This window comes from Scardinius erythrophthalmus (assembly GCF_964197995.2).
Source record: "Scardinius erythrophthalmus genome assembly, chromosome: 18".
NCBI classification, from domain to species: domain Eukaryota; kingdom Metazoa; phylum Chordata; class Actinopteri; order Cypriniformes; family Leuciscidae; genus Scardinius; species Scardinius erythrophthalmus.
This window is the reverse complement of record NC_138238.1, coordinates 16,383,332-16,411,263: the sequence shown is the minus strand read 5'-3', so window position 1 is coordinate 16,411,263 and position 27,932 is coordinate 16,383,332. Positions and strand designations below refer to the sequence as shown.

The 27,932-nt window shown below is 38.7% G+C and overlaps 1 protein-coding gene across 1 annotated transcript in view; it reads right to left on the bottom strand.

The window, feature by feature from the left end:
* Positions 1 to 27,932, bottom strand: part of thrab (thyroid hormone receptor alpha b) — a 158,234-nt gene that overhangs the window by 16,094 nt on the left and 114,208 nt on the right. Inside the window, exon 3 of the mRNA XM_081393434.1 lies at positions 15,985 to 16,232. Within this exon, the coding sequence (XP_081249560.1) occupies positions 15,985 to 16,040 (56 nt within the window). The 5' untranslated portion in view covers positions 16,041 to 16,232. The remainder of the gene's footprint in view (positions 1 to 15,984; positions 16,233 to 27,932) is intronic.

Sequence of the window (27,932 nt, the reverse complement as noted above, 5' to 3'; positions counted from 1 at the left end):
GCACTAAAATGACTGAACATCATTAATTATAAATGAGAGCTGGCGATTTCCAGAGTCATGAGAGACTGAGACAGTCGCTGATGTAACAAAACAGAGCAGGGCAAATGAGCAGTGACGCAATGCGGCGACTACCAATGAGAATGAAGACCGTGATCTGCATGATACAGCTGGACATCATGGCTTAACAATAGACGCTCCGTGACCTCCAGCGACATATAAGTGTAAACGCCACAGTTTCCGGGTACATTGAGTCTGTCAGTGATTAAAGGGATGGAGTGGCTCAGCTCGACGCTGGGAGAAAGAGAGCAGTTATGTAACCAAGTGCCCAAATAATTCAGGCAAATCTGTTAGAATTCGGTGCTAGTCTCTCAACACCCTTTCAACGCCTTTGCCTCTGCTAACGCTAATGCTAGCCTCTATAAATAAACATCAAAAAGAGTTTGATTTCTACAGGGAGATTAGTTTAAAACTCCACATGATACTAATATGAGTTTATACGCACGATCACAGGCTTGATTTAGAGGGGGAAAAGCACCTTTAAATGCACAAATCCGTCAAAGGCAAGACATATGAATTTAAACATTAAAAGCTGTAGGGGTTCAAATCTTTCCCGTTACATAAAAGCTTATATTACCCTTACAAAAATACAGTGGTGGGACAGTATCAGATAATACAGTAATAATATAGAATTTTGATCTATAGCCTACTATACTAGTAAACGAGCAACGCATTCATGTACTATGGTATTTACGTGGTATTGTTTTTAAGGCAGGGGTTTTCACAGATTTTGCCGCCACCGACCTCGAAATATGATCATCCTTCTGTGAGTGTAGAGTACAGTTAGTGTACTGTAAGATGTATAAACCTGAATAAAAACTAAAAAAAACAACAACACAGTAACTCAATCTCATGATTACAGACCAGTCTTTAGAAAACAGAAAACGTTAATGTTAAATTTTGTTTAATTGAATTATATTTATTTATAAATTAATATTATAATAATTTGTATTTATATGCATATTCAGTTGTTTTTTTAAACGTTTTTCTCTGAACTTCTTCAGAGGTTGAACTTGACCTTAGCATCCCCTTAAATTCCCCTGGGGACTCCCGTACCCCAATTCTAAGGCACTTTAAGAATCCCATTGAAACTTTGTGTAAGTGTCTCGAGTTTGCCCTTTTCTCATTTGATAGAATCTTCTAGCAATTACCAAGAGAGCATAAAACAAGGTTCATGTGATGTGCTCCCTCAAGCCATCGTAATGTCACACACACAAACACAAAGAAGGCGATCTTTGTTCAAAGCCATGGGGGAAAGATTAAAAAGGGTTCAAAGTCTAATACTGGCTAGTGTGTTTTTCCCCCCCGCCACACTGTTTTTGTCATTTTCTGTATTGATTCTGCAGCTGTGGAACGTCATTTATGAATGTCATTTAATATATCTGACTGAGGTTCTGTCAGGACACTGAAGCCTCTAGACTTTGTCTCTCTCGTTCTCTCGCTCGCTCTCAGGATGACAGAAATGTCACTATAAAGCCGCGTTGTCTTCATCACAATCGCTCTGATTTGCTGTCATGGATGGTTTTACCAATTCAACTGTCAATCATCTGCTGTCCCCGTGGGAACCTGCTCTTCACAAAGAAGACACAAACGTGCAAACACAAGCACTGCAGATTTCACATTTCAGACAGTCTTTTTTGACACGCCCCAGGTAATCAATACTGAATATCAATTCCATCGTGGCAAATGCAATGTGCAAAGATCCTGTGAGAAGATAAACAGATGGGCAGACTGAGACATAGAGAAAGATGATGCAGGAAGGGCTTTTTCCATTTTGACACTCAATATAAAAAGAAACCTCAGAGGATGCTACCGAGTCAGAAATGGATGGGAGGGGTAAATCAAATAAAAAAATAAATAAATAACAGCTAAGTTGGCACTTGCTCTCCCCAGAAACATCAATTATTCCAGATCCAAATGGAAGAGCTACACAACTTTCCCATTAAAGGGACAGATGACAACCGCTGTAACATCTGAGAGGACAGGCAGCAGTTTGCACAGTAATATCATAATATCAACCAGGAATGAGTGACTATAGTTTTGCGCACAAAGTGACAAACAGCCGGCTCATAATCGGTCTGAACTGATGCTACTAAAATGGTTTCTCATTAAATACTCGGCTGCAGCGGCATACATGATTCAGAAGTATCAGAAATCTGCACGATGCATCACAGAAGACCCCCGAAAAGCAACATTCTCCACACAGAAGAACCTGAGGGTCCTGAAGTAGATTCCCTAGATCAGGAACAGATCGTTAAAGGTTTCCTACACTTTCTACCAATTAATTATCATGTGTTTTTCACAAATTTTCCAGTCACTCATACTATATTAGTAATATTAATAATACTAAAATACTACTAGTCTATAATAATAATAATGATATTAAAAATAATACTAATAATATTACTACTACTACTAAAGTACTACTAATAGTGAAACCAGTATTGCTAATATTACCAATATAACTTATAGTCATATTATATACTATATAGTAATAATAATAATGATGATAAAATTATACTATTGTTATTAGTCATAATACTAATAATAACACTATAACCAGTATAGCTTATAGGATTTAGAATGCATTTACTGAGATTGCACTTGTTGATGAAACATTTTAGATTTTAGCAATACTCGAAAAAAGCATTCAAAATAGAAATGCTATTAAATAAGATATACTTAATTTCCATAATTTTTCCAGATCTAGATATCACAGCTTTCTAAATTCCTTTTCCATGACCGTGGGAACCTTGTTAACACATTACGAGAGCAGCATAGCTTGTGGAGCGATACAGGTAGGAGAAGAGTCTCACCTGATAACGCAGTGGGATTGGAGGATGTGCATGGTGAAGACGAAACGCTCCGCTGTTCTTCAGAATTATAACTCTTCACCACATCAACGGAGCGAGACGTATAAACACAACACAGTCTGACTGGATTCTTTCAGATGCCTCTCTTGCATAAGTGCACTCTCTCTCTCTCTCTCTCTCTCTCTCTCTCTCGCAGTCGTTTGGCAACCCTCCCTTTGCCTGCTGTCTCTCCAACACTGAATTTTCACTGACTGTTCTTTATGAATATTTCTAAGAATCCTTCGTGAGTGATTGTCTCTCCCACTCTTAATCCCTCCCGCGGTCTGTGATTGGGTGTTGTGATCCCTCTCGCGAGCGGTAATCCGGGGTTAGGAGCGAGAGACTGTGAGATTGGGCAAGCGACGTGATAAAGCAGGAGAGATGGAGCCTGAGATATGCCAGCGCCCATAAACATGCCAACTGGTTCTGTCACATCCAGTTATTTTCAACTTTATTTACTCTGAGCATATGTGGCGTATTTATATCCAGCGAGGTTTCATTCATCCTCTACGATGAGGCAAACACAGTGCAAGCAGTGACAGTGGCTTAATTCAGGAGAATAATATAAATAAATAAAATGACGGAAGGAGTCTGGGGGAAAATGAACCATCACACTGCACTACCCAATACCCAGAAGTGAAATGTAAGTCTGAGCGCTCAAAACTCCACACTAAATTTAGAAGCACAGTGGTACACCACTTTTCAAAACTTTGGGGTCAGTAAGTTGTTTTAAATATTAGAGAAATACTACTTTAAAGAAATCTCTTATGGTCATCTAGGCTGCATTTATTTGATCAACAATTAAAAAAGTTAAAAAAGTATTGTAAGACTGTAAAATATTAATACCAATTTAAAAGAACTGGTTTCTATTCCAATATATTTGAAACTGTAATTTATTCCTGTGATGGCAAAGCTGAATTTTCAGCGTCATTACTCCAGTCTTGAGTGTCACATGATCTTATTATTATCAATGCAAAACAGCTGTGGTCCTTAATTAATAATAAAAAAAAAATGTGGAAACTACTTGTTTTCATGATTCTTTAATGAATAGAAAAAGTTGTACTGACCTCAAACTTTTGGTAGTGTACATGTGTTTGTAAAGACACTTCGAAGAAACATTTCAAAGCCATGTCAGATAAAATAAATCCAAATTATGTTCAATTGTGGAATTAATTATTCCCAGAGCTTAAGTGCTGAAATCAAGGCATTGCTTTTTAAGAATGGTTTGTGGCGTGCGGCGTGATTTGAGTGTCAGGAAGCTGAGAGTCTTAGGATCTGTCAGGCCGCTCTGTCAGAAGTGTTGGAGTCACTCCACCTTGCATTTCCTTCCTTCTCATTGTGTGTTTCTCTCTCTCTCTCTCTCTCTCTCTCTCTCTCTCTCTCTCTCTCTCTCTAGCTTTATGAGAGCTTATTTTAGACCGTCTAAATGTGATCTGGCAGCTCCCAGCTAATATCAGAACAAAAGCCACGTGCACTGTCGCAAAGAGCAAAGAAGAAAATAAGCTGAAGGGATACCGCTAAGTGTATGTAAATGTGCATTCACACTTTTTTTGTATTTGTCTGGGGGTAGTGAGTAGAAGAGATAAACAGTCCACCAGCCTGAAGCTCATGTGACTCTAGCTGGAGGGATGGTGGCGCTGTTGTCTAAAGCGGTTCCTTCAATGTGTTCAGGTTAGCATTTGTATTTGTGCCACACTGCACTTGAATCTCTCAGTAGATGGGAACTACAGGGTTACTAATATGAAGTTTAATAATAAAAAATTAAAATAGGAGAAGACATCCACCTGTAGATGGTGATATGGCAGGTTTATTCAATGATTGCTAAATATGCAAAAATCCAATTAAATCTTCTTTGGCCCCAAACAGTTCCACTATTAAAGTATTACAGTTCCAGTTCAAGTATTAAAGGATTAGTTCACTTCAGAATTAAAATTTTCTGAAATTTACTCACCCCCACGTCATCCAAGATATTCATGTCTTTCTTCAGTCGAAAAGAAATTAAGTTGTTTGAGGAAAACATTCCAGGATTTTTCTCCATATAGTGGACCTTTTTGTGGTTTGCAGGGGTTAAAGTGAAAAAAATTCCTGAGCCTGAACTTTTTTTTGGGGGGGGGGGGGGGGGGGGGCAGACGGACTAGACGCACCATTTATTTTCAAGTATTACAGCTGTATCTTAATGGCATCTTTTTATGAATGAAAGCCACTATCACTAATATTATAGCTACTGATATCTCGATGAAAATGATTTCCCCCAAAATTTTAAACGTTAGGCTTCAAAAAAATTTAAACTTTTAAGTGAACTTAAGACAATCGTCATTAGACCCATAATACATGTCATATTTATCTGTATCATAAAGAAATTGAATAAGGTTATAAAACAGTCCGCACTGCATAAATTATAAATTAAATATAGATTAATCCTTATCAAAGCTACAAGCGTTCTTTAGTCAAGAGCAGTGCGTAATTTTCTCTGCTCCCTCTGTTCTTTAGGTCAACTTTACTGACAGACAGAATTAATGGCTCCTGTCACTTTAAAGGAGACATATCATGCTTTTAAATTGTTCCTTTTTACATATAAATCATACATTTGTAGTCTATATAAAGCGGAACTGCAATGCTTGGGTCTGAATTCCTCATTATTATAGCTCCACAGGCCCCTTTTCTACCCTTTTTCTGAGGTGCGTCTCAATCAACCCGTTTTGGTGCGGTCTCTTTAAATACAACTGAGACACTTCATACCCCGCCCCTTTACAGGTTGCAGAGGTTCAACTCCACCCCGTTCAGCCATTTTTGTAGTTTGATAGCAGAGATACGATTATCTAGCGGCACAGAAACTTTTTACTCACACGTTATTAACAAAATGTCAACAACGGAAGACTTGTTCATCCAGCCTTACATGTTCGAGCCAGAGTCAGAGCCGGAGCGAGATGAAAATGAAGACGACGAATCTGCAGAACAACGTCTTCATATGGATGTATCGCAATGGTGTGTACTGTATTTACACATGAAACTTTGGTCTTCCGACCTTTTACCACCGTGTCGATTTATTTTGATTAATATGTGCGAGGGAGAGAGAGCAAGACAGCGTCTAGTTTGGAGACGGTGATGTCTTGTTTACACGTTCGTCTGGCTCTGAAGAGAGAGAGAGCGCGCGCGCGACCGGGTCTCTCTCTCTGCTCGTTCTTTCAGTTAAACATGCGTCCTGACACAAGCGCGGCAGTTCATCTACATTAGACGGTGTAATGAAGCGTGTGGGTTACTACATCCAACAAACGAACATTTTAACTTACCCTCTCGTAACTTGTGCATCCTTTAGCTTGGACTACAAAATTGCAGTGAGAAATAGAAATGGCGGATTGCTCGAAGTGTTGGGCCGGGAGTCAATATCCTTATTTGGCAGTTCCGCTGCAAATACTGTGACGTATTAGTTCACAAAACGTCATAGATAACAGAAAAATCGGAACAGGTTGAAAAATATGACCAAAACAGAATATAAAGATATCAACGAAGCACCTGAAGAGAATAATTTCATATTTTCTGTACTTCTAAACACTCCAAATATACAACAAAATGCATTTAAGGGCTAAAAAAGTGGATTTAGCATGATATGTCCCCTTTAAGATCGGCTGCTGTTGACAGGATCTCACATCTCATTCTCTCTACCATTTACTTCCATTTAAGAATTTACTTAACTCATTTAAGACTGTTCTTGTGAGGATACTCGACAAAGAGGACATTCTGGCATAAATGTGTGTGTTATTGTTCGTTCAAGCGCGAAAGAGAACTCGATACTGGCGCGCATCTTTCTGTGCGTCGTACGTGTCAGGACATAGCTGCTACACTAAAAGCGCGTTCTCTTTTGTCTTGTCGCGCAGGAATGGTTAAAGCATTTGCGTGAATAAGAGCGTGATCATAACCCTAGCTAAAGGATGTCAGAAAGAAAAAAAGAACGGATGGATGCTTCGTTAAATATTTTAAAACGTTAAAGCTGGACAAAAATGAATCGCATGCGTTGACGTTGACAGCACTTTTCATACATTGCTGACAGAAAATACTGCGGTTTGAAGTGGACTCGTTTTCATGGTAGGCCTACACACAGAATGTTTTTTTTATTAAGCTACACAGAATGTTCTACATTTAATATTTATCTAACAGTCTGAAGTTACCCATTATCCTGACCTGAGCTAATTTCCTGAATCAACCAACTCACATCTCCTTTCTTTCTTTTCATCCATAATGACATTAACCTGTTGTTGTTTCTCGCGTTTCATCACTAACTGTGTCGCAATCTATTTTTTTATAGTCTATGGTCGCAACCGCTATACCTGCGCATTAGAACTTTCAGTGAACTATTTTACAGGCTCGGTCCTGCTCCTCTGTGGCAATGACGGCGTGCGGTTAAAAATCACAACAAACGAATTTGAAAGTGGGGGGACATGCCCCCCGTCCGCATAGGAAATTATACCCGTGGCCGTGGGTAAGACATCATCCCCGGGCTTTATGAACTTGCGCTCCATGCTTTCACCGACGACGCTAACGTATGGATCTCAATCACACTGTGTGTTGCCAGGACCCGCCCTGCTCTGATTCTGATAGGCTTGTAACGTTAGTTAGAGCAGCGATCCTCTCATATGATTGGTAGGTGAAATCAATTGACTCGAAAATATTAAACCGCATGCAAGTTCCCAATTTTTTTTCCCCTCACGGCCGCACGCCGGAGATCCGGCATGGTGCCGGAATACTTTAAGCCCTGGGTTTGTGGTTAAAAAGTATATAAATGTTTATTTATTTTTTTAGAAAATGTCAGATTGTTTTGCTAGATAAGACCCTTAATCCTCGGCTGGGATTGTGTAGAGCCCTTTGAAGCTGCATTGAAACTGCAATTTGGTCCGTTGAAGTCCACTATATGGAGAAAAATCCTGGAATGTTTTCCTCAAACAACTTAATTTCTTTTCGACTGAAGAAAGAAAGACACGAATATCTTGCATGACGTGGGGGTGAGAAAATTAAAATTTTGTAAGCCCCCCTGTATATATTAATATCAATAATTAAGATCAATAATTGTATCCCTTAAAACTCATATTTGATCACCAAAATTGCATATTTAAATGTTATTCCCTTTGAAAAAAAAATAAAAAATCTTCATGCCTTAAAATAGATTGAATGTAACTCTATACCCTTGCTTAATTTAGTATATGAATATATACTATGAATATGCAAATTAGCCCCACCTCAACTCACTCACACCAGCTCTGAGATCCACTCGGTCAACTTTACAGTAGTAAAAGCTACACAATGGCAAGAGGAAATACTGGTTTAATTTATCCATATATGTTTGAACCAGAAACGGATTCAGAAGAAGAGTGAATTATACAGGTGCATATACAAGTCGATGTATCAGAATAGATTACGTCGGACACGTAATTAATATGATTAGCCTTTTGCTTGACTACGATATCAAACAGTTAATAATGTGTTGCTAATGTTAGACAAACCATGTTCGCGGTTGCCATCTCAGAGTCAGACAGCTGCCTTCTAACAATCAGCATCCTTAGAAATGCGTTGAACATCATCGCACGTCAGAAAAGCATATAGCTCATCATAACTTCGTAATACACATTTACATAATTCACCCGCTATATTGCTAAATGCACATGATTTTTCATATCAACAGAAAAATATACCGGGATAACCCGCCTTCTCTTGAGACTCCCAGCGATTTCAAACCTCATTTTTGAGACTGTCTTTGGTTCACTGCAGTTTTAAGGAGAAAACACTCAGCAATGGTGCCGACTTATGAATTTGCACATGGTTTGTCTTAAAGCATATTAAAAACACCACATAGACATATAAACAACATTAACAACTTGATTTTGAAACTTTAAAGCCTGTTCACACCAAGTACAATAACTATAAGCTTAACAATAAAGATACCGTTTTAAAAATCATATATCAAATATAAAAGAATAAAGTCCACACCACAACTATAACAATTGTCACAGATAAACAATATCATTGGAATCACTTTCAGAATGAATTTTTCCTGCTGATGAATGATAAAAACATTGACAGCAAATCAGAATCCATTCTGCTTTAAAGAGCTCGAGCATTTAAAGTGGCAGAAGACAAATAAATAATTAGATAAAATGTAAGCAGTTTATTTCACTTGTATCTTGAGTAGGTGTATTTAACAGTAGCAAGCTTTCAAGTAAGAAATTATGTGACACATAAGGTGGTTTTCTGCTGCTTGCAAACAAAATCTTTTGAGGAGATAGTGGATTTCCATTCATTTGTTGTCCTGATTCCACACGCTATGTGCGAATACACTGCAGGCTCACTCACATCCAAGGTAAATCGCAACACTATCATCCCTTACATGCGTTTTATTTAACTAAACTCATGGGCATGTCACCTCCTGAGCAAGTGCGCACCCGAGTCCGTGTTGCTTTCACATTAACGCGATCCGCGGCACAGTTCGAGTGCAACCGAACTCAGACCACCTCCTCCAGGTAGTCTCGGGTTCGGCACCCCAGTGCGCACCCGGGTCCGCATGACAGCCATTTTTCATGCAAACCGTGCCCTGTTCCGAACCAAACTGCCAGTGTGAAAGCACCCTTAGTTGTCAGTTTCTCTCACTCTGCCATCACAGCTGCAACTCATTCTAATTAGTGTTAGACACACCTGACTCCCATTTGGCATTGATTTTCTCCACTACTTATGCTTCTCTCTTTCTTTGCTTCTCTTTCAGTGTGAAAAGCACCGTTTATTTCATTTGTATCTTTATTCTATTGTATTTATTTGAGCTATTGCTTGTAATTAGATTATTTGGTCGTATTTTATTTTGGACTGTTTACTTGTCTTTAATAATGCTTTTAATTCATATGGGTTAGGCTAGTAGTTTTAGCTGTGGTATCAAAATTGGAATAGAGAATTGTAATTTTTGGTTTCATGGCCGGTAAAAAATATTTATGGCTGGTAAATTTTCTTAAGTCACTGGCCTTGGGCAGGTTTGGCAAAAAGTTAGTTTTAGGCCCTGCACGGATCTAATACACAGACACGCATCTGATTTTCTCCAAAAATTTTACATTCACTAAAGACATAACTGACTGTGTTTATGTAAACCTTGTATGTATTTGAAGGCTAAAGATCAGTAAGATACAAAAGAGAACTTATTTTAGTAGTCACACGCTGTTTGACAGGCTTTTAATGTGCACGCGTTTCGGTTGTACGCACTCAGAAAAGCTTTTGTCAGAACAGCTTGCAAATAAAAAGCTTAACTGGCAATTTGAAATGTTCTGGTGATTTCTAAATTTCTAAAAGCTAAGACTAAAATATATTTTCAAAAAATATGCTCCTGAAATAAAAACTAAATTGACCCTAAAATTTTTTTTATTGTAAAACGATAAAAAATACAAATTTGTAAAAGCAAACCCATTATTAAAGGCACAATATGTAACTTTTTTGCTTTAAAAATAGCAAAAATCACTATATCTATGTTATATATATTTTTTAGTTGTGTACTTGTACATTATCCCGACTGTTTCCAACAACTTTCAAACCAGGAGAAATTTGTAATTTAATTCGAAGACACGTCCCATTTCTTTATTTCCGTTTTGTCGCCGTCAATGGCGTCATATCCGCGTTGTCCCTGGTTTTCGCTTGTGCTGCCATAGCAACCAGAGCTATAAACCAGAGCCCTCTGATAGAAACCAAAGCGACAGACGTGGACAAATGTGTAGTTCGCAATGTCTATTTGCACGCTGTTGTTGTTTCGTTCAAACATTATGGACCATGGCAAGCAGACTTTGGATAAAAAAAAGGAGAACTAAAACGAGACCTCCGAGACTTCGACCGCTCCTACATGTACTTTATTAAACAGGTGAGCACATTTACATAAAACTAATCAATGTTATATAGTTCAACAATGATAAAATGTCAGAATATGATCTGTATGTTATTCTAATGTTGATCTAGCTTACTGCTAATCTCATACAGACAAACTAACACATACATTTCAACACACTCAAATGCAGTTTGGTGTGATAGTGTAATGTTAGACCAAGTGAAACAGTGCTGCGTTACCTCACAAGTTTAATTTGTCTAATAAACTGACCTGTGAGTAGTAATTCTGCATGTAGTTCGGTAGAATGAATTGTCTGTATTCCTTTTATATCCGCGGGACTCGCGTCGCGTGTGGAGCTGATAGCTGTTTCTTAGCAATCCCGAACTGCTTTGTATCACAGTCATGATAAAAGCATCGATGTATTCAGTCATCCATAAACATTATTAGATCGGTCGGCTTGACGTTGACGTCAAGATCCATAATTCTTCGCAAATGTTGCGTTATCAATCTACGCCTTTGTTATTGTAAATAGGTTAGCGACCCCTAGTGGCGAAAAATTCCATGCTGTCCGTTTAAATCTGCGTAAACAGGGCAAAGGCTTGAGTGCTCCTCACACTGCAGGCACCCTGTCTGTCTGATTAAGGTGGATTACATATTTTTGTATGGCAAACAGCAGAAAATTCTGTCAATTGAGTTTATGCAAATCTAGGAGCTTTTAAAAGTAAACGATGAAGAAGAACATGATGTCAGCCGGAATAGAGTAAAACAATATACGAACATTCAGTTCTTCTGACCACTGTGGAACACTGACTGAAACAGGCATGTGGAGTTTGTATAAACACAAAAGAGCAATGAGAACATGCCTGGTTCTTCTCCATACATCTCAAATTTAAAATCATCCCAGACGGTTGTGAAACGCCCTGATACACTTAATTTAACACAACCTAAACAATATGGATGAAGATAGTTCAGAATAAAACTTGGCTGTATTATTGCCAACAAACATCAAATATAACCTAAATAAAGTGATTCTGTTTGGAACATGCTCTAATTAGTAATACGAGTTTACATGATATAAAGTTAAGAAATTGACATTGGCTCAACCAATGGAGTGAGCTTGGGGAGGAGCTAGAGGAGTGTTTGAGGCCAGTTCTCACTCACTTTTTTGCGATTTGCTGCTAATGGTGCAGAAATTACACAATTAACATTTAAAATATAGAGTAAACAAGAAAAGAAACAGCTGAACCACTACGGACATAAGGTTTGGGAAGGTGATTAGGAGGCTGTTAGCAGAGGTGGCAAGGAAGCAGGAGAGCAAGTAATGAAAGTTGGAGAAATCAGCTCTATTAAGATGAACAGAGCCATGTGAATGCTGTGCTCCGTGATCAGCTAATCTACTTACAGATGGCCTCGGTGTGATTAAACTGAAGGGCCCTCGTTTAATCGCTTATTGAGTGAACATACTGGGAATCTGACCCCACATTCCTGGGGTCCTGCATATTATATGCGCTCACACACACACACACACACACACACACACACACACACACACACACACACGGGTCTGCAGCTAACGTCCTGTTGGAGTAATGATGTATGGCCTTGTAAAGAAGCTCCTGTGTTCCTGACGATACTTCTGTGTAATTAAATGCGAGAACTAATGATTGCGTTGAAAACGCTTGAGGAGGCTGTAACTTTTTCACCTGCTCTCAAGCCTCATAGATTTAATGACGATTAATCTTGAATAACATTTATAGGCTAATTAGAGGAAATTCATTAAGCTGGATGTAAACGCATAAAAAGTAAACTTCAATTATCAAGTTAGCCTTTAATAACACTAAAATTGTACATTGTTACTATTTTTTGTTTTTGAAAGAAGCATCTTATGCTAATCAAGCCTGCATTTATTTGATCAAAAATATAGAAAAACTGTAATATTGTAAAATATTATTACAATTTAAAATAATGGTTTTCTACTTTAATATACTTCAAAATATTATTTATTTCTGTGACACAAAGCTGAATTTTCATCAGAAATGACAAAAGAAATGAATGAAATTCATATATATGAAAAATGTTTATTTCGAACTATTAAAAAAAAGAAAACCAAATTAAATATACAAACGAGTAAAAATATCAGTGTTATTTTGGTTATAGCATTTATTAATTAGCCTTTATTTTTGTATTTTCAATTTTCATTTTTAGTTACAGTAATTTAGTTGTTTCTGTCATTTTTTTTTGTTCATTTTTAGTTTTAGTAAGTTTAGTACTTCAATGCAACATTTCTAAATTGGGTTTTAAGTTTTTTCAATTTTAAGATTTAGATTTATATCTAATTCATATTAGTTTGGTGGTACTATAACAGAAAAAGCTATTAGTCAACCTCACTAATCATCGACCTCTCTAATTAGCCAATTAGTTGACCATTGTGACAGTAACAACACACCTCTGCTCAACAAATCATTAGGTATCTGTGGTCAGCGAACTGGAAAAGCAACAAGAGATCTGCTAAATATAGAAATCGCCCAAGGACAGATTACACATTAGACATCCACACACATACACTGAGAAGGAAGACTTGATTTGTTTTGCTAACTGGCAGAAACATTGCTGTTGGCTCTAAAGCTAACACTTTTTTAGAACGTGAGGGGGTAGTCTGTGCCGTCCTGCTGAACCAAAAGCCTACACGGCAGCGTGTGTGTGTGAATGTTTGCGTGTAAGGTTTGAGTGTGTGCTGACTTTGGACAGTAACGGGCATTCTCTAAGGCTTTAGTTAACTTTCCTGCCGGCTCCAGGCCTTATATAAAATGTGTGTGCAGAGTAGATATTGAGGTAAAGGCTATTCTCTTAGCGCCTGCCTTTAGACTCAAAAGCAGAGCCAGCACCAAACTCACTGTGAGATGTACACACACAAATGGAGCCAGTTACCAGGAAAACTGAATTATGTAGGAGAGTGTGTGCATTGACCAGAAAATTTGAGTTTCCCGAAGCGTCAATACGTGAAACAAAATTCGATAACCACACACAAGAGAAGCAAAGAGCATGGGTAACTTTACATTCCAGACATACAGACTCGTATGCCGGGTTCAGTATGCCGATTTTGGCACAAATCTGTTTGACGCAGGGTGTCGTGGTGAATCGTAAACGACAATGGGCGTCGGGAAGCAAGAATCAATCGTTTTATCTCATATAGCGTGTCATAGTGGAAGACAAACGATGCCAAGTCTGCGACGCTTCATGAAGTCAGTCGCTAGCTCCGCCTTCTCGATGCAACTTCTCGATGTTTACATGCAACCAAATAATCCGCCAATCAAATTGATGCCTCAGTCGGACTGAAAAGCCTTCATGTAAACACCTTAATCGATCCGACTGAGCTCGATCCGAATGAAATTTCGATCCGACTGAGCTCGATCCGAATGAAATTTCGATCCGATTGAGCTCGATCCGAATGAAATTTCGATCCGATTGAAAGGGGTGGTTTATTCCTTTTCTAATCCGATCGAGAGAACATGTAAACACTTGATTGGATTGAAAACCAAAACTGAAAGGAATGCGCATGTGCAATGACATTAAAATAGCGTAATGACATATTAAGCGCTGAACGAGCTGTTTGTCCTGTTGAATAAAGTTTCATTTAAAATGAGTGTCCCATCTTTCTAAAATTCCCCTTTCAGTCAGCGTCAACGTCCCACCAGTCCTTGTTTCAGACTCATCCACAGACGACTGGTTTTGGGTGCGGGGAGGAGCATTTTTTCTAGTGGTCGACCGATATATCGGCTGATATTTGGCACTTTTAAAATATCGGCATCGGCCAATAAGTTTTTCTGATTGGCCGATGTGTTGGAAGCGGGACTTTTATTTTGACAGCGCTCCGGACTTTTATTTTAACGAGCGGCACTGAGAACACCAGCGCCAGAAGAGAACGGCAGAGCTTGATCACACAGCGCTCACTCACCATTCTCCGTCTTCATTAGTTTACGATCTCTGTCAGTCATATCTAATACTTTGTTAGACAGAACTGGTAAACAAAGAAAGTAAATGGTATGCGAAAAAGTAAAGTGTTGCTTTTATATTATTTGTTACAGAAAAGGCAAACAATTAGGCTAAAATACTTACTCATTTACTGTCAACATTCAGCAAATGCGCATATACATCATTTAAACAAATCTCTGAATATCTAATAAACATTTAATTTCACAAACCTTGCAGATTTAATGGAATCCAGCTGTGATATCTTGTGAAGTGTGCATTTGTAGCCTGATAAACGTGTTACTGCGAGTGACGGTCATTAGTGTGAAGTGAGTGAATAAACAGAAGATCAGCTTCACAGGAGACGCGATCGAAAAACTTGAAATCCTTCATTTTAAAATATGCTGTGCTATATCCAGTTGCCCACTGTGTCCTATTCATATCGTTTTCACTGTGTGCTGTGTATGTAATATTAGCGTTACCTTGTCTTTATTTAAAAAAATATGATTACCAGTGCGCACAATATTACCAGATTACTGAGTGCAATGTTACAGTGTTTACTTCCTTTTTATTCACATATTCATATATTTTTAAACAATTACTTTGTGAAAAATACTGTAAAAGGATTGCAGATTCAAGAAGTTGCCATCTAAAGTATAAGCATGCTTATTTTAAAGATTTGTTTTCTAATTTATTTAAAATTTATCAAATATTGATTAAAATAATTATAAAGTATATAATAAAAATATCGGCTTTATATCGGCCATCGGCCATCCTGCTCTCTAAGATATCGGCATCGGCCATCAAAAAACCAATATTGGTTTTTACTACGTAATAAATATAAGCAGCACAACGGTTAATATTCTCATTGTCTCCGAATTATGATCAGAAATGGATAAATATTAAGTGTGCTGTTTAAAACAAATAAAGAACCAATGTAGGAGAATGGTTATTATGCGTAAACAGCGAGAAACTCTGTATGTCTGTGCAGATGTCAAAAAATCTATTCCGATTTTAAGCTTGTGACATATAAACGCGCACATTAACCCAATCACGTTTAGCGTTCATGTAAACACTACGTTCGGATTCATCAATCGGAATGAATTCAGTCCGACTGAAACAAAAGTTGCGCATGTAAACATAGCCAGTGACTATCGTAACAAACAAAAATATTGTATAGTCTGAACCTGGCATTATGACAAACACCATAGCTTGATTAATAACTCTGCAATCTGTTATGAGATCAGTTCTTAAGAGGCTCACCGTTTCTCTTCTCCCTCTGATTGGTTTGGGTCTTGCTCCTTGGGCATGTGTTCCATTCACCTTATTTCCATCCAGCGGCCAATCATGTGAGACTGAGGCGGGCCCCACCCTCGAATGCACGCCTGTCATTCGCGGGTTGTGATGAGTCAGACAGTCATCGGACGGCTTTGGAGCGAAGCTCGCAAACCAAGCCCGCCTCACTCTCCAGCCCAGATGCCCAGTGATAATACAGCAATATATAATGAGGTCTGCGAAAAAAAGACAGAATCAAAGTTAGCATGTGCGCAAATCAATCCAGAGCACCGTAAAAACAAACTTAAGGAGATCTGTGAACAAGAATGGACAAATTATATTTCAATGATTTTACTCACAAAACGTTAGCATTTTATTGTGAGCGAAGGCAACGTTTCTCAAGGTAAAGCAAGTGTTTTCTCAGGGGCAAGCAAACAGAAAGTTCTTGTGGAAAGCAAAATTTTTGCATGATAACGCAAAACCTCTGAAAGCTTCTCTGGGGAACTCACATGGAAAACACTGAAATATAATTGTTCTTACTCATATTGTTCCCATCCCCATGTATCCTTAGGTGCTTTGTACAAACTAACATGTACAAGCAATGGTAAGGTTTTATTTGTGGTTTAGATTAGATTAGATTTTTTGCTTCTATTGTATTCTTTTATTGTATATTGTATTCAACCCTCCTCTTCTTTTAGTTGTCTGTCCCATGTGACATGCTTCCCATGAGCTTTCAAGAGTATAACCGGCTCACTGGAGAAAAAACAAGCACTCTTTCCAGGAAACAACTCCGATTAGGTAAGCCTAAAGCCCAAAACCCAGGAGGTCACGTGCAACACTAGGCTGCTGCTCTTTCACTTCTTTGGCAGACACAATGTGTCTCAAAACCTGTGTAAATCGCAAGGCCTCGACTAATCTGGATTAGGAGGAGGGATACTGAGAAAATGATCCACAGGCCACGAGATTGTGATGAGCTTCTCAAAGTGTGGTACGCAGGCTCCCTCTAGTGGTACGCAAAGGAATCAATGAATTTCGCACGTACGATCAAACCGGTGTGATCAGTCTTGGCTGGTCCCTGGAGTGTACGATCACACCGATGTGAGTAGAACGGTCAGTGCATCACGTGATCAACTGCTAAATTCAAAATGTACTTTCGCAGTTGACTGCTGCCGCTGAGCCAGAGACGGATGCGCTCCGCGCTGTCATATATTCAGTGTTTTCAACCACATAATGTTTATTTTAGGTTTCAGACATTTAAATTCATATAAGTACTTAAAAAAAAACAATACATTTAGAGTTTGTAAAATACACACTGCTGTCTATAACAATAATAATTTATTATTGCCGGCAATAATAATCCTTTCCATTATAATTAGACGACACGTTTTAATCAAATCAGATACACATTGTGTAAGTAACTTTAAAGTTTACTCTATTCTTCTCCCAGTTCACCGGCCACTTACTTTCATGTATTTCGAGAGAAGTGGATGAATTCACGTGTTGTACCGTAAATCCAACAGATCCGATTCTCTGAACTGCGTCTGCGGCACAAACCAACATGGCGGCGCCCATTGAGCATACAGCTCAACTAATGAGATCGAGACATAAAAAAACACTTCCACTTGCACATATTTGACGATCGGAATATCAGATATTTCATGCTATAGCTAACAAATGTGTGAGTATTTTGAATAAAAAAGGAAATAAAAGCAGATCACCAGTCATTCAGCGCTATTGTGGCTGCGGTGCATCACCATGGAAACAATAAAGCAAACTCAGCAGCAAAGCCTTTGCAGCGCAAAAAGTGTTTTGCCCTTTAACAAAGCACTTTACAAGCTTAATTTACCCATTGTGTGCCTTATAAAAAGAAAACTGAACATTTAGCCCACTTTTTGAAAATAAAGAGATCGACATCAGTCATCTGAAATCGCCATTCAGTCTAAAATGATTTTTTGCCCATATCGCCCAGGCCAAAGTCTTTCTACAAGTAAAGTTGTCTGGCCTTCTCTACAAAGTCTTCAGTGAAAACTGATATATCGAGGCAAATTCACAAAGCGTTCTGCTGACAGATGTGCATGTGTAAGTGTATATCAATGTTTCTTTGGTATCTATTATGCTCACAGTTACTAAGCGAACTCCCCAAACACAAACCGACGTGGTACATGCCGTTCAGGCCCTCTGAATCGCTCTATGAATGGGTGGCTCTGGACCAGAGAGGGGAAATAGATCGTTTTCTTCTGTGTGAAAAGAAAAGGATCTGGTGGCTTAAGCTCAAAGCTTGAGAAAGCATGATCACAGAGCCGAGAGGTGTGGGACTCCATGATACTGATACGGTGCTGATACGCTTACATACCGCCGCAACCGACTAGCCTATATTCTGACTGCAGAAGTGCTTGGCGATTCAAGCGCATGGCTAGTGTGTGATGCAACCCTTTGACAATGAAGCCAAGAGGACATTTGTTCTGCATTAGTTAATGCTCAGCTGGCCTATTATCTTTCATCGAGCTAGCCTGTTCGCATATTCACCAGCCTAACACCGTGTCCTAACCAGACACGATGCGATAAGATTCCAGCGACAAATAATTTGTCCGTCCACACTAGACGCGACGCGACGGCGAGATGCGTCAAAATCAATTAAAACCCACAGCAAATCAGAACAGCGTGTGGGTGGAGTCTCGCGGCAAGTGCACAGCACCAGAGAGTAATCTTGACGGCACTCGCAAGAAAATAGATAAGTAGGCTACATAATCAAATTCACAAATATTACACTATTTAAACATTATTAAAAATACATAGGCTACTGAGTTACTAAAACAATCTTTGTCAAAGAATACACTTGTTTGTTCACAGATTGAACGTTCTTGTTTCCATTTGTTTAATTTCAAGATCTGAGGTGAATTATCCATTGTTGCTTTTACAGCTACAAAGCTGGGAGCACTTAATGATTTCAAAGTCACTCTGCATGCTTTGAACATTAAATAAAGCACATAAACATTACCTGAGATTATCATTGCCACACTTTGTGTTTGTTGTTTCAGCCGCAATGTCGCAGAAAAATAGAAACTGTTTCTAAAATAAAATCGTTGCGTGTCGCCGTCACGGCTGGTTAGGACAAAAACTCTGATTAACATGGAAAATATACCTTTTATCGCACATTGCGTTGCGTGTAGTTAGGACACGGTGTAACGGGCCTTTTCATCAGCCCGTCCAGATGATGTGTGTGTTCACCTCTATTGTGCATAGAGCTAAATGTGTGTGTAAATGTTTCTAAGCTGCTTATTACCAAAACAACAGTGACGCTCAGTGGGATTTCTCCAACTAATCACAAAAAATTTGTCTCCAATGGTTAACACAAAGAATTCAAGAGGATTATGAGTTATGAGAGAGAGGCTGCTCATACGGTACTTTTAATGATGACTCGTGATTGGTGGATGGCTCTTGAAGGGATTAGTTCACCCAAAATTAAAAAGTTCTTCTTCTTTTTTTTTACCCTCATTTCATTTCAAACCTATATTACTTTTTTTCATGTGTGGAGCAGACAATTAGATGTTTTGAAGAATGTTCAAGCTGCTCTCTTCTATACAATAAAAATGAATGGGGACTGTGGCTGTCGAGCTCTAAAAAGGCATAAAAACATTAAAGTAGTCCTTAATGCACTATTTTTTCTAGTCTTCAAAAGACATACAATCACTTTGTGTGAGGAACAAAGCAAAATTTAAGTTTTTATTCAACTAATTTGTTTGGAAATTTTTATGCAGGTTGTGGGAGAAAAACATTCTGGATTTATACTGCAATAAAATCCCCAACTAGCCCCTGTAAATGTTGAAAATACCTTGCATCCCCATAAGAGACAATTATCATCCAAATATAGGGCTTTTGAAAAAGAGTAGCTTGGACATTTTGTTAATGTCCTTTTAGTAATGGTTATTCAAGATACATGAGTAAATGATATTTGAATCTTAGGTCAACTATATTGCCCTTCAAGTCCCACATTTCATTTCCATCACAAGGCTAAAACGTACACACAGACATTCTCGTCTCTGCTGTTGGAGGTCCACCTCTCCCTCCTGTTCAGTCAAGGTCAAAGTCATAAAGCCCCATACAATCAAACATACGGGATCTATAAATGTAGCTTTACAAGCCAGAGTTCCTGTTAAACATGCAACTAGCTGAGAACAGAGGTGGGAGGGACACCAGGATAAACAGAAAGAGAGGAAGAACACAGCAGATTAAGTTTAATTCAGCATAGGGCCATAAACAGGGAAAAAAGGAGAGGTGGTGTTTGTTAATGATGACTTTGTTTGTTTTAGTGTGTGTGTGTGTGTGCGTGCGTGCGTGCGTGCGTGCGTGCGTGCGTGCGTGCGTGCGTGCGTGCGTGCGTGCGTGTGTGTGTGTTTGTGTGTCGTAAAAAGTGCAAAGGAAGCCAAAAATGCACAAAGGCCACATAAATTTTAAAGTGGAGCATTGCAGGTATCTTTGACACTGCACCTGTGTACGTAAGACAAATGTGTGCAAGAGTGTATATGTTGTGTGTGTGAAGGAGCAATGCTTGACATATATGTTGACACAGTGCATACATTGGATATAAAAACTGCAGCAGGTGCAGCTGAGTAAGGTTTTCGGACTCATTTTTCTTGCTGTAAGTTTGTCGCTGTGTTCTGCATTCTCAAACGCTGCACTAAAACTTTTTAATTGGCAAGAAGAAAGTGGACTCCGTTTCTCCCTCTTCCTCTGTTTTCCTACTTTCTTCTTGCCCTTAATTGAATGCTTTAAAATGCTGGTTTCAAAGCAGCATGAAAAAGAATAATTAGTTAGTATGTTGCAGACTGAAACGATCTCTACTAATTAACCAATCTCTATCTCTTCTTACCCTGAAGAGGTCAAATATTTTTACAACATACAAATGCACAATTAAATTACACATAAGTTAAAAAAAAAAGAGAGAAAAAAAAAAGGTTTGTTAAAAGAAATGCATTCTTATCTGTTGGGGTTTGACAGGTTGGTCAGTGTACTTATGAACAGCTAGTGACAGAGCACTGATGATCCAGGAGATAAAGATTGCGGACTGTGATCTGATATGATCTCAGTGAAGGCCATGGGTTGCAAATGCCATTACACTATTCAGAGATCACCATAATGAATGTTTCACTAGGAAGACAACGCAAGAAGAGATCCTTATATACCAAATCAACTCACCGTCTTCGAAAAATAACATTTTCTGTCAGAGGGATTGAAAAATTCTACTTTGGTTGATTGCAAATTTCAGCCTAACTAAAAGATCTAATGCTCCAATCAATAGCACATTCGTGTGAAGATAAAAATGAGGCAACACAATCCTTGTGATTGTCGCAAAGGCATTGAGACCAATAAAGATAAACTTACACTTTTATTTCACTGAGGTCAATTATTTCACTGAGGTAAAAAAAAAAAAAAAAAAAAAACTCACCAAAGCCCCTTTTTGCTTTCATTTGGTGCTTGGTGAGTGTTAATTTTGGACCCTGTCTCACTCACCCTCCTTCCCAGCGTTTGCTGTATACATTAGGTGGAGTGGGCTGATAAAGTTTCCTGATGGATGGCTGGTTAAACTGCCTCCGTAAGTCACCACACGCCTGATTACTGACTCAGGGTAGTTGACCTTTTTGTAGTTGTTACTGTTACGTGTCAGGTTTACAAAGAGCAGATGAGAAATGGTTTAGAAATGGACAAAAAGAGAGAGGATGAAAGAAAAGAGAAAAGTGGTCAACTAGTATTGATCTTTCAGTGGGCAAGGTGGATATATGAAATGAAACAGACGAAATTGAAATACACACCAAATTGTAAAAAAATTACATATAAAAATTATAATAAAATGTTTTAATATATATTATTGCTTTCTTAAGGATAATGTAACACTGAAGACTGTAGTAATAGCAGCAGAAAAGGGAGCATTACAGAGAAAACACAAAAATAATAATAATAATTTTATACTATATTTATTTTTTTAGGATTGTACATTGTTTACTTATAATATGGGTGAATTTTAAGTGTATAAAAATAATAATAATGATATATATATACAGTGGGGAGAACATGTATTTGATACACTGCCAATTTTGCAGGTTTTCCCACTTACAAAGCATGTAGAAGTCTGTAATTTTTATCATAGGTACTCTTCAACTGTGAGTGACGGAATCTAAAACAAAAATCCAGAAAATCACTTTGTATGATTTTTAAGTAATTAATTTGCATTTTATTGCATGACATAAGTATTTGATACATCAGAAAAGCAGAACTTAATATTTGGTACAGAAACCTTTATTTGCAATTACAGAGATCATACGTTTCCTGTAGTTCTTGACCAGGTTTGCACACACTGCAGGAGGGATTTTGGCCCATTCCTCCATACAGACCTTCTCCAGATTCTTCAGCTCCCTCCAAAGATTTTCTATCGGGTTCAGGTCTGGAGACTGGCTAGGCCACTCCAGGACCTTGAGATGCTTCTTACAGAGCCACTCCTTGGTTGCCCTGGCTGTGTGTTTTGGGTCATTGTCATGCTGGAAGACCCAGCCACGACCCATCTTCAGTGCTCTTACTGAGGGAAGGAGGTTGTTGGCCATCTCGCAATTCATGGCCCCATCTATCCTCCCCTCAATACAGTGCAGTCGTCCTGTCCCCTTTGCAGAAAAGCATCCCCAAAGAATGATGTTTCCACCTCCATGCTTCACAGTTGGGATGGTGTTCTTGGGGTTGTACTCATCCTTCTTCTTCCTCCAAACACGGCGAGTGGAGTTTAGACCAAAAAGCTCTATTTTTGTCTCATCAGACCACATGACCCAATCCTCCTCTGGATCATCCAGATGGTCATTGGCAAACTTCAGACGGGCCTGGACATGCACTGGCTTGAGCAGGGGGACCTTGCGTGCACTGCAGGATTTTAATCCATGACGGCGTAGTGTGTTACTTATGGTTTTCTTTGAGACTGGTCCCAGCTCTCTTCAGGTCATTGACCAGGTCCTGCCGTGTAGTTCTGGGCTGATCCCACACCTTCCTCATGATCAATGATGCCCCACGAGGTGAGATCTTGCATGGTGCTCCAGACCGAGGGAGATTGACCGTCATCTTGAACTTCTTCCATTTTCTAATAATTGCGCCAACAGTTGTTGCCTTCTCACCAAGCTGCTTGCCTATTGTCCTGTAGCCCATCCCAGCCTTGTGCAGGTCTACAATTTTATCCCTGATGTCCTTACACAGCTCTCTGGTCTTGGCCATTGTGGAGAGGTTGGAGTCTGTTTGATTGAGTGTGTGGACAGGTGTCTTTTATACAGGTAACAAGTTCAAACAGGTGCAGTTAATACAGGTAATGAGTGGAGAACAGGAGGGCATCTTAAAGAAAAACTAACAGGTCTGTGAGAGCCGGAATTCTTACTGGTTGGTAGGTGATCAAATACTTATGTCATGCAATAAAATGCAAATGAATTATTTAAAAATTGTGATTTTCTGGATTTTTGTACAGACCTCTACATGCTTTGTAAGTAGGAAAACCTGCAAAATAGGCAGTGTATCAAATACTTGTTCTCCCCACTGTATATATATATATATATATATATATATATATATTATGACATTACATTAATACTTAAAATTCACACAAAATTTATGTAAACAGAACAAATTTATTTTACTTGACAATAATCTTGGGGGGGCAGGGGGGGGGGCGCTTCTTTTGGCAGACGTAGCCCTTTCTATATAACACTTTGCTTTTACAACATTAATCACCTCAGACTTTTATTGCATTTGAGTACTCACCATCTTATCTGAGGAGAAATTTTGCTTGTGTCTGTTTAGCATCTCCACCAGTTCAAGAATAAGGAAAATTAATGGGGTGGATCTGCTCAAATACAAGATTGAGAGTTCGCAGTGAGACTATGGTTATCTTAAGGCCAGTCTGCCCATGAAAAAGCTGGATTCAGAGTACAGACTGGTCTGACAAAGTCACTTCCCTAAGGCACAAACGGATGTTTAGGGGGAAACAAAAAGGGGAAAGGAAGGGCATTGTGGGAAACTGAACACCCACCACCACCCCCCAACACACACAAACACTCCCCTTCAAAGAGCACATGGCCTCCTCCCTCATTCCACTCCACCAAGCCTTTGGCAAAGACAGGTCAAGATGCTGCCAAGAATGTGATTGTATTTGAAAAACAAATTAGAGGCTTTTCCCCTCTATCTCGCCATTTCTAAGGTGGATCAATCAAAAAACAAAACTTTGACATTCACAAAAGGTGGTTAAAAGGAAGATTCAACGAGTTGCGCTCTCTGTGGATTTGCCGGCTTTTGTGCATGGCTAAATCATGCTCTATTAATCTTTCACAAGGCCAGTCAGTCAGGCATAACAAAAACCTGAGATTTACTTTAAGACAAATGCTTCAGCATTTACTTTTCATTACAGCACACCAAAAGGAATTGCTTGAGTCTAGCAACTTATCAAGTGATCTCACTGCAGTCAGATGCGTGCTCAAAGTCAGGGAGGAGGCTGTGAACTTCCCCTCAGATCGTGGCAGATGGCGCACTGCTCTTTCTCTGACGCAACATAAAGCTCTGCATCTAATGACATACTTTTTTAGGGCTGTCAAAGTTAAACACATGCGATTAATTCAATGTTTAAAAACGTATTCAATTTGACACAATAACTGCTTCAATCTGTGTGATTTCTAAAACATTGGAACATTCAGAGCGATTGGAGCCACATCAAGTGTCTCACACATACAATGTCATTAGTGGATCAATTGTTGATCGGTAAATGGGAAAAAGATGTTTATCAAAAGTAAATCCATTTGCAGTTAATATGGTGAAATTTAAAGAATTGTGATATAGGACATTATTTACTCGCCCTCAAGTTTTTCCAAACCTGTATGTCATACACAAAAGGTGAATTTCTGAATTTCAAATACTCCGGCCACTTTTCTCAATATAATGAAATTGAATGAGGACTCAAATGAGGCCCCAAAATTACAACAACAACAAGAAAAACCACCATAAAAGTGATTATCAATTATTATTGCATACATTAGGGCCAGATTTACTATAGCTTGCGCCAGGGCAAACTCTATTTTGGTGTTAAAAAACTACTGTCATGATTTACTAAAGACTCAAATTTATCCTGAAATTTATGGGAGGAGAGTATTTAAATGAATCATGCAAGGTTTGCGTTAATCAATTTACTGGTATTTGCATCATTATTAACCGCCCCAAAAAAGCATGCCTTAACCCATTTTACGCCTATTTTAATAGATCCCAACGCACCTGATTATCATCGGCTCTGCATATTTGTGACCCTACACGAATGTGCGCTGCTCTTGATAGATTGCGCTGGTCATTATGGAAATGATCTGACTGCGTCTGTGTTCTTTAATGTGCACATTCTCAGTAAATCACCCGCAGAAATGCTCACTCCCATCTGTGCTTTTATGAGATTGCTGTCTCACACTTATTTGCCCAGCTTAGTAAATCCGGCCCTATGTCATTATTCATTGAAAATCTTGATAACTATCTTTGGCATGTTCAATATTAGTAATATCCAAAACATAAATTTGAATCATCCAATGAATTGGTTGATCCAGTTCACAAAACTGATCTGAATGATTCATTCACAAAATCAAGTTCTCAGGGAATCAATGATCTGGTCACAGCAGTTTAAAAAAAGTCAAAAAGTACATAAATCATTTGGATTATTCTATGGTGCTTTTATGCTTTTAATAGATAAATAAAATAATGACATGAAGGGGAGTACATTTTTGGGTAAACTATCCCTTTAGATTAAATGAAGAGACTCAATCTTCATACATGCCAGTTTAATAACAAAGTGTTAGGTTTATTTCATTATGGAAATATTAAAGATTTGCCTTTCCTTTTGATTTTTTCTGTGCATTTACTGTAGATAACAAAATGCTATCGTTTTGTGTAAGTGGGATGAGTGATGAGTATCATACAAATTGACTTATCTAATAATTACATATAGTCCTGTTAATTTTAGTGCATTACGATAAACAATTATGACACTGTGATATTTGAACCAACTGACAGCCCTGCTAAGTATACACATAATTAGCATGCCTTTAAGAGGGAGAAACACCTAGAGAGAGAAATGGATCACAGCCAGATATCAGAGAGGTGGGTGAGGTCAAAGGTCAGCACTGTGTTTGGACAGGAGCCCAGTTATAGATCTACCTTTCCTCTACACAAACCTTACCTGTTTGTGTGTAGTGTGTGCACGTCACGATGGTCTGTGCCCAGGGCAGCGGTACAGAGCTGAGATATCACATGATAAAACTGCCGTCCGTAGAGCGTGAGATATCAGAACAAACTAGCAAACTTCCGAGCAAACACAGCAGACGAGGTTTGGCACTCAATCAGGTAAACAGGTACAGTATTTTTATGAATGGAGTGGAAGTCAGGTCGAGTAGAAACAAAGGGAATTCCGATGCGTGCGTGCGTGCGTGTGTGTGTGTGTGTGTGTATATTGGCAGAGGCTGGGACAACCCTGTGGCTCAGTGACACCCGGTAGGTTATGCTGGGAATTAAAGCAGATTGAGAGGTGTGGTATTTTGGCCCTGGGATCTGTACACTCTCTGCTAGTACATTCACCGCTCTCGGTCATCTCAGCTGCATGCATTGCCTTCACTCCTCTATCACCAGCACTCTATTTCTTTCCCTCACAGTTACTCAGAATCTGGACACATCCACAATAGCAGAGCAGGAAAAACCAGACATGAAAGCAGGTCTTACTGACTTCAAAACTGCTGAGGGCTGTTTTTGTAAAGGAACCATTCACCCCAAAGTTTTGTCAGCGCTCACTCATCCCCATGTTGTTTCAACCTCTTATTACTTTCTTTCCACCATAAAAAGAAACAGAAAAAAAAGACAATGTTTAATGTTTGACGAGCTCTTTTCTGTAGAATGATGTACACTGCCCATCTGATACATAAAAGTAAATGTATCATAAAAGTTACTCATACAACTCATTTGGATTCAGAAGACCTGAAATGTGGAGCACAATTACTTTGTGTGAGGAAAATACCTTAAATCTTTCCCTCTGGTGTAGTTTGCGATTCTCACCTGAAGTTAAGTTTTTCAAATTTTCTGTGACAGTTTTTTTTGTTTCATTTAACAACATTTGAGAGCTACAGTAGAGGGGAAGATTTACACTGAATATCAGATATATTATGTAGCATACAAGAAAACAAAGTGTGGCTTAGTAGTATAAAGTAGCATCAAGTATGCCATCAATTTTTTTTTATTAAAAGCATAGATCACCCATGAATAAAATTATGTCATCCTTTACTCAACCTCATGTCTCTCCAACAGAAGAAAGAATGTCACTCAGGTTTGAAACAACATCAGGGAAAAAAATGATGACAGAATTTTTATTTCTGTGTGAGCCCTTTAAAGTTCCCTGTCTTTAAAATTCCCTGATATTTCCAAGTTTTCCCATGACTCCACTTTCAATATGCACGTAAAAATGACATCACATACGGCAACATCAGACACACTTTCGAGTTGCATTAAGTTTTGCAAGATGTAACTAGGTTAAAGGGGATCTGAGGAATTCCTCGCCTGTCGCTTTGAAAGAAAACTGATGTGTTTATTGCCGGCAGCGGCATTTGTGTCCTGTAAGTTCTCATAAAATACAGAACAACATGTCCAGTTGCTTCTATGCACACACACACACTCCGTAAAGCCAAGCATCAGCACAGCACAAATAAAACACACCAGCTGCCAACCAAATGCATAAACACTAAGGCAAATAAAACCAGTGAAATAAATAAGGCCACAGTTATAAAGAGAAAAAAATAGTACCATAAACGTTTGTACTGTAAAAAAAAAAACACACTGTAGATCAGCCTGCAGATTGTAGCGTGAGCGCCCTTGTAAAGGCTTAATTCGGCCCCATCCAGTGG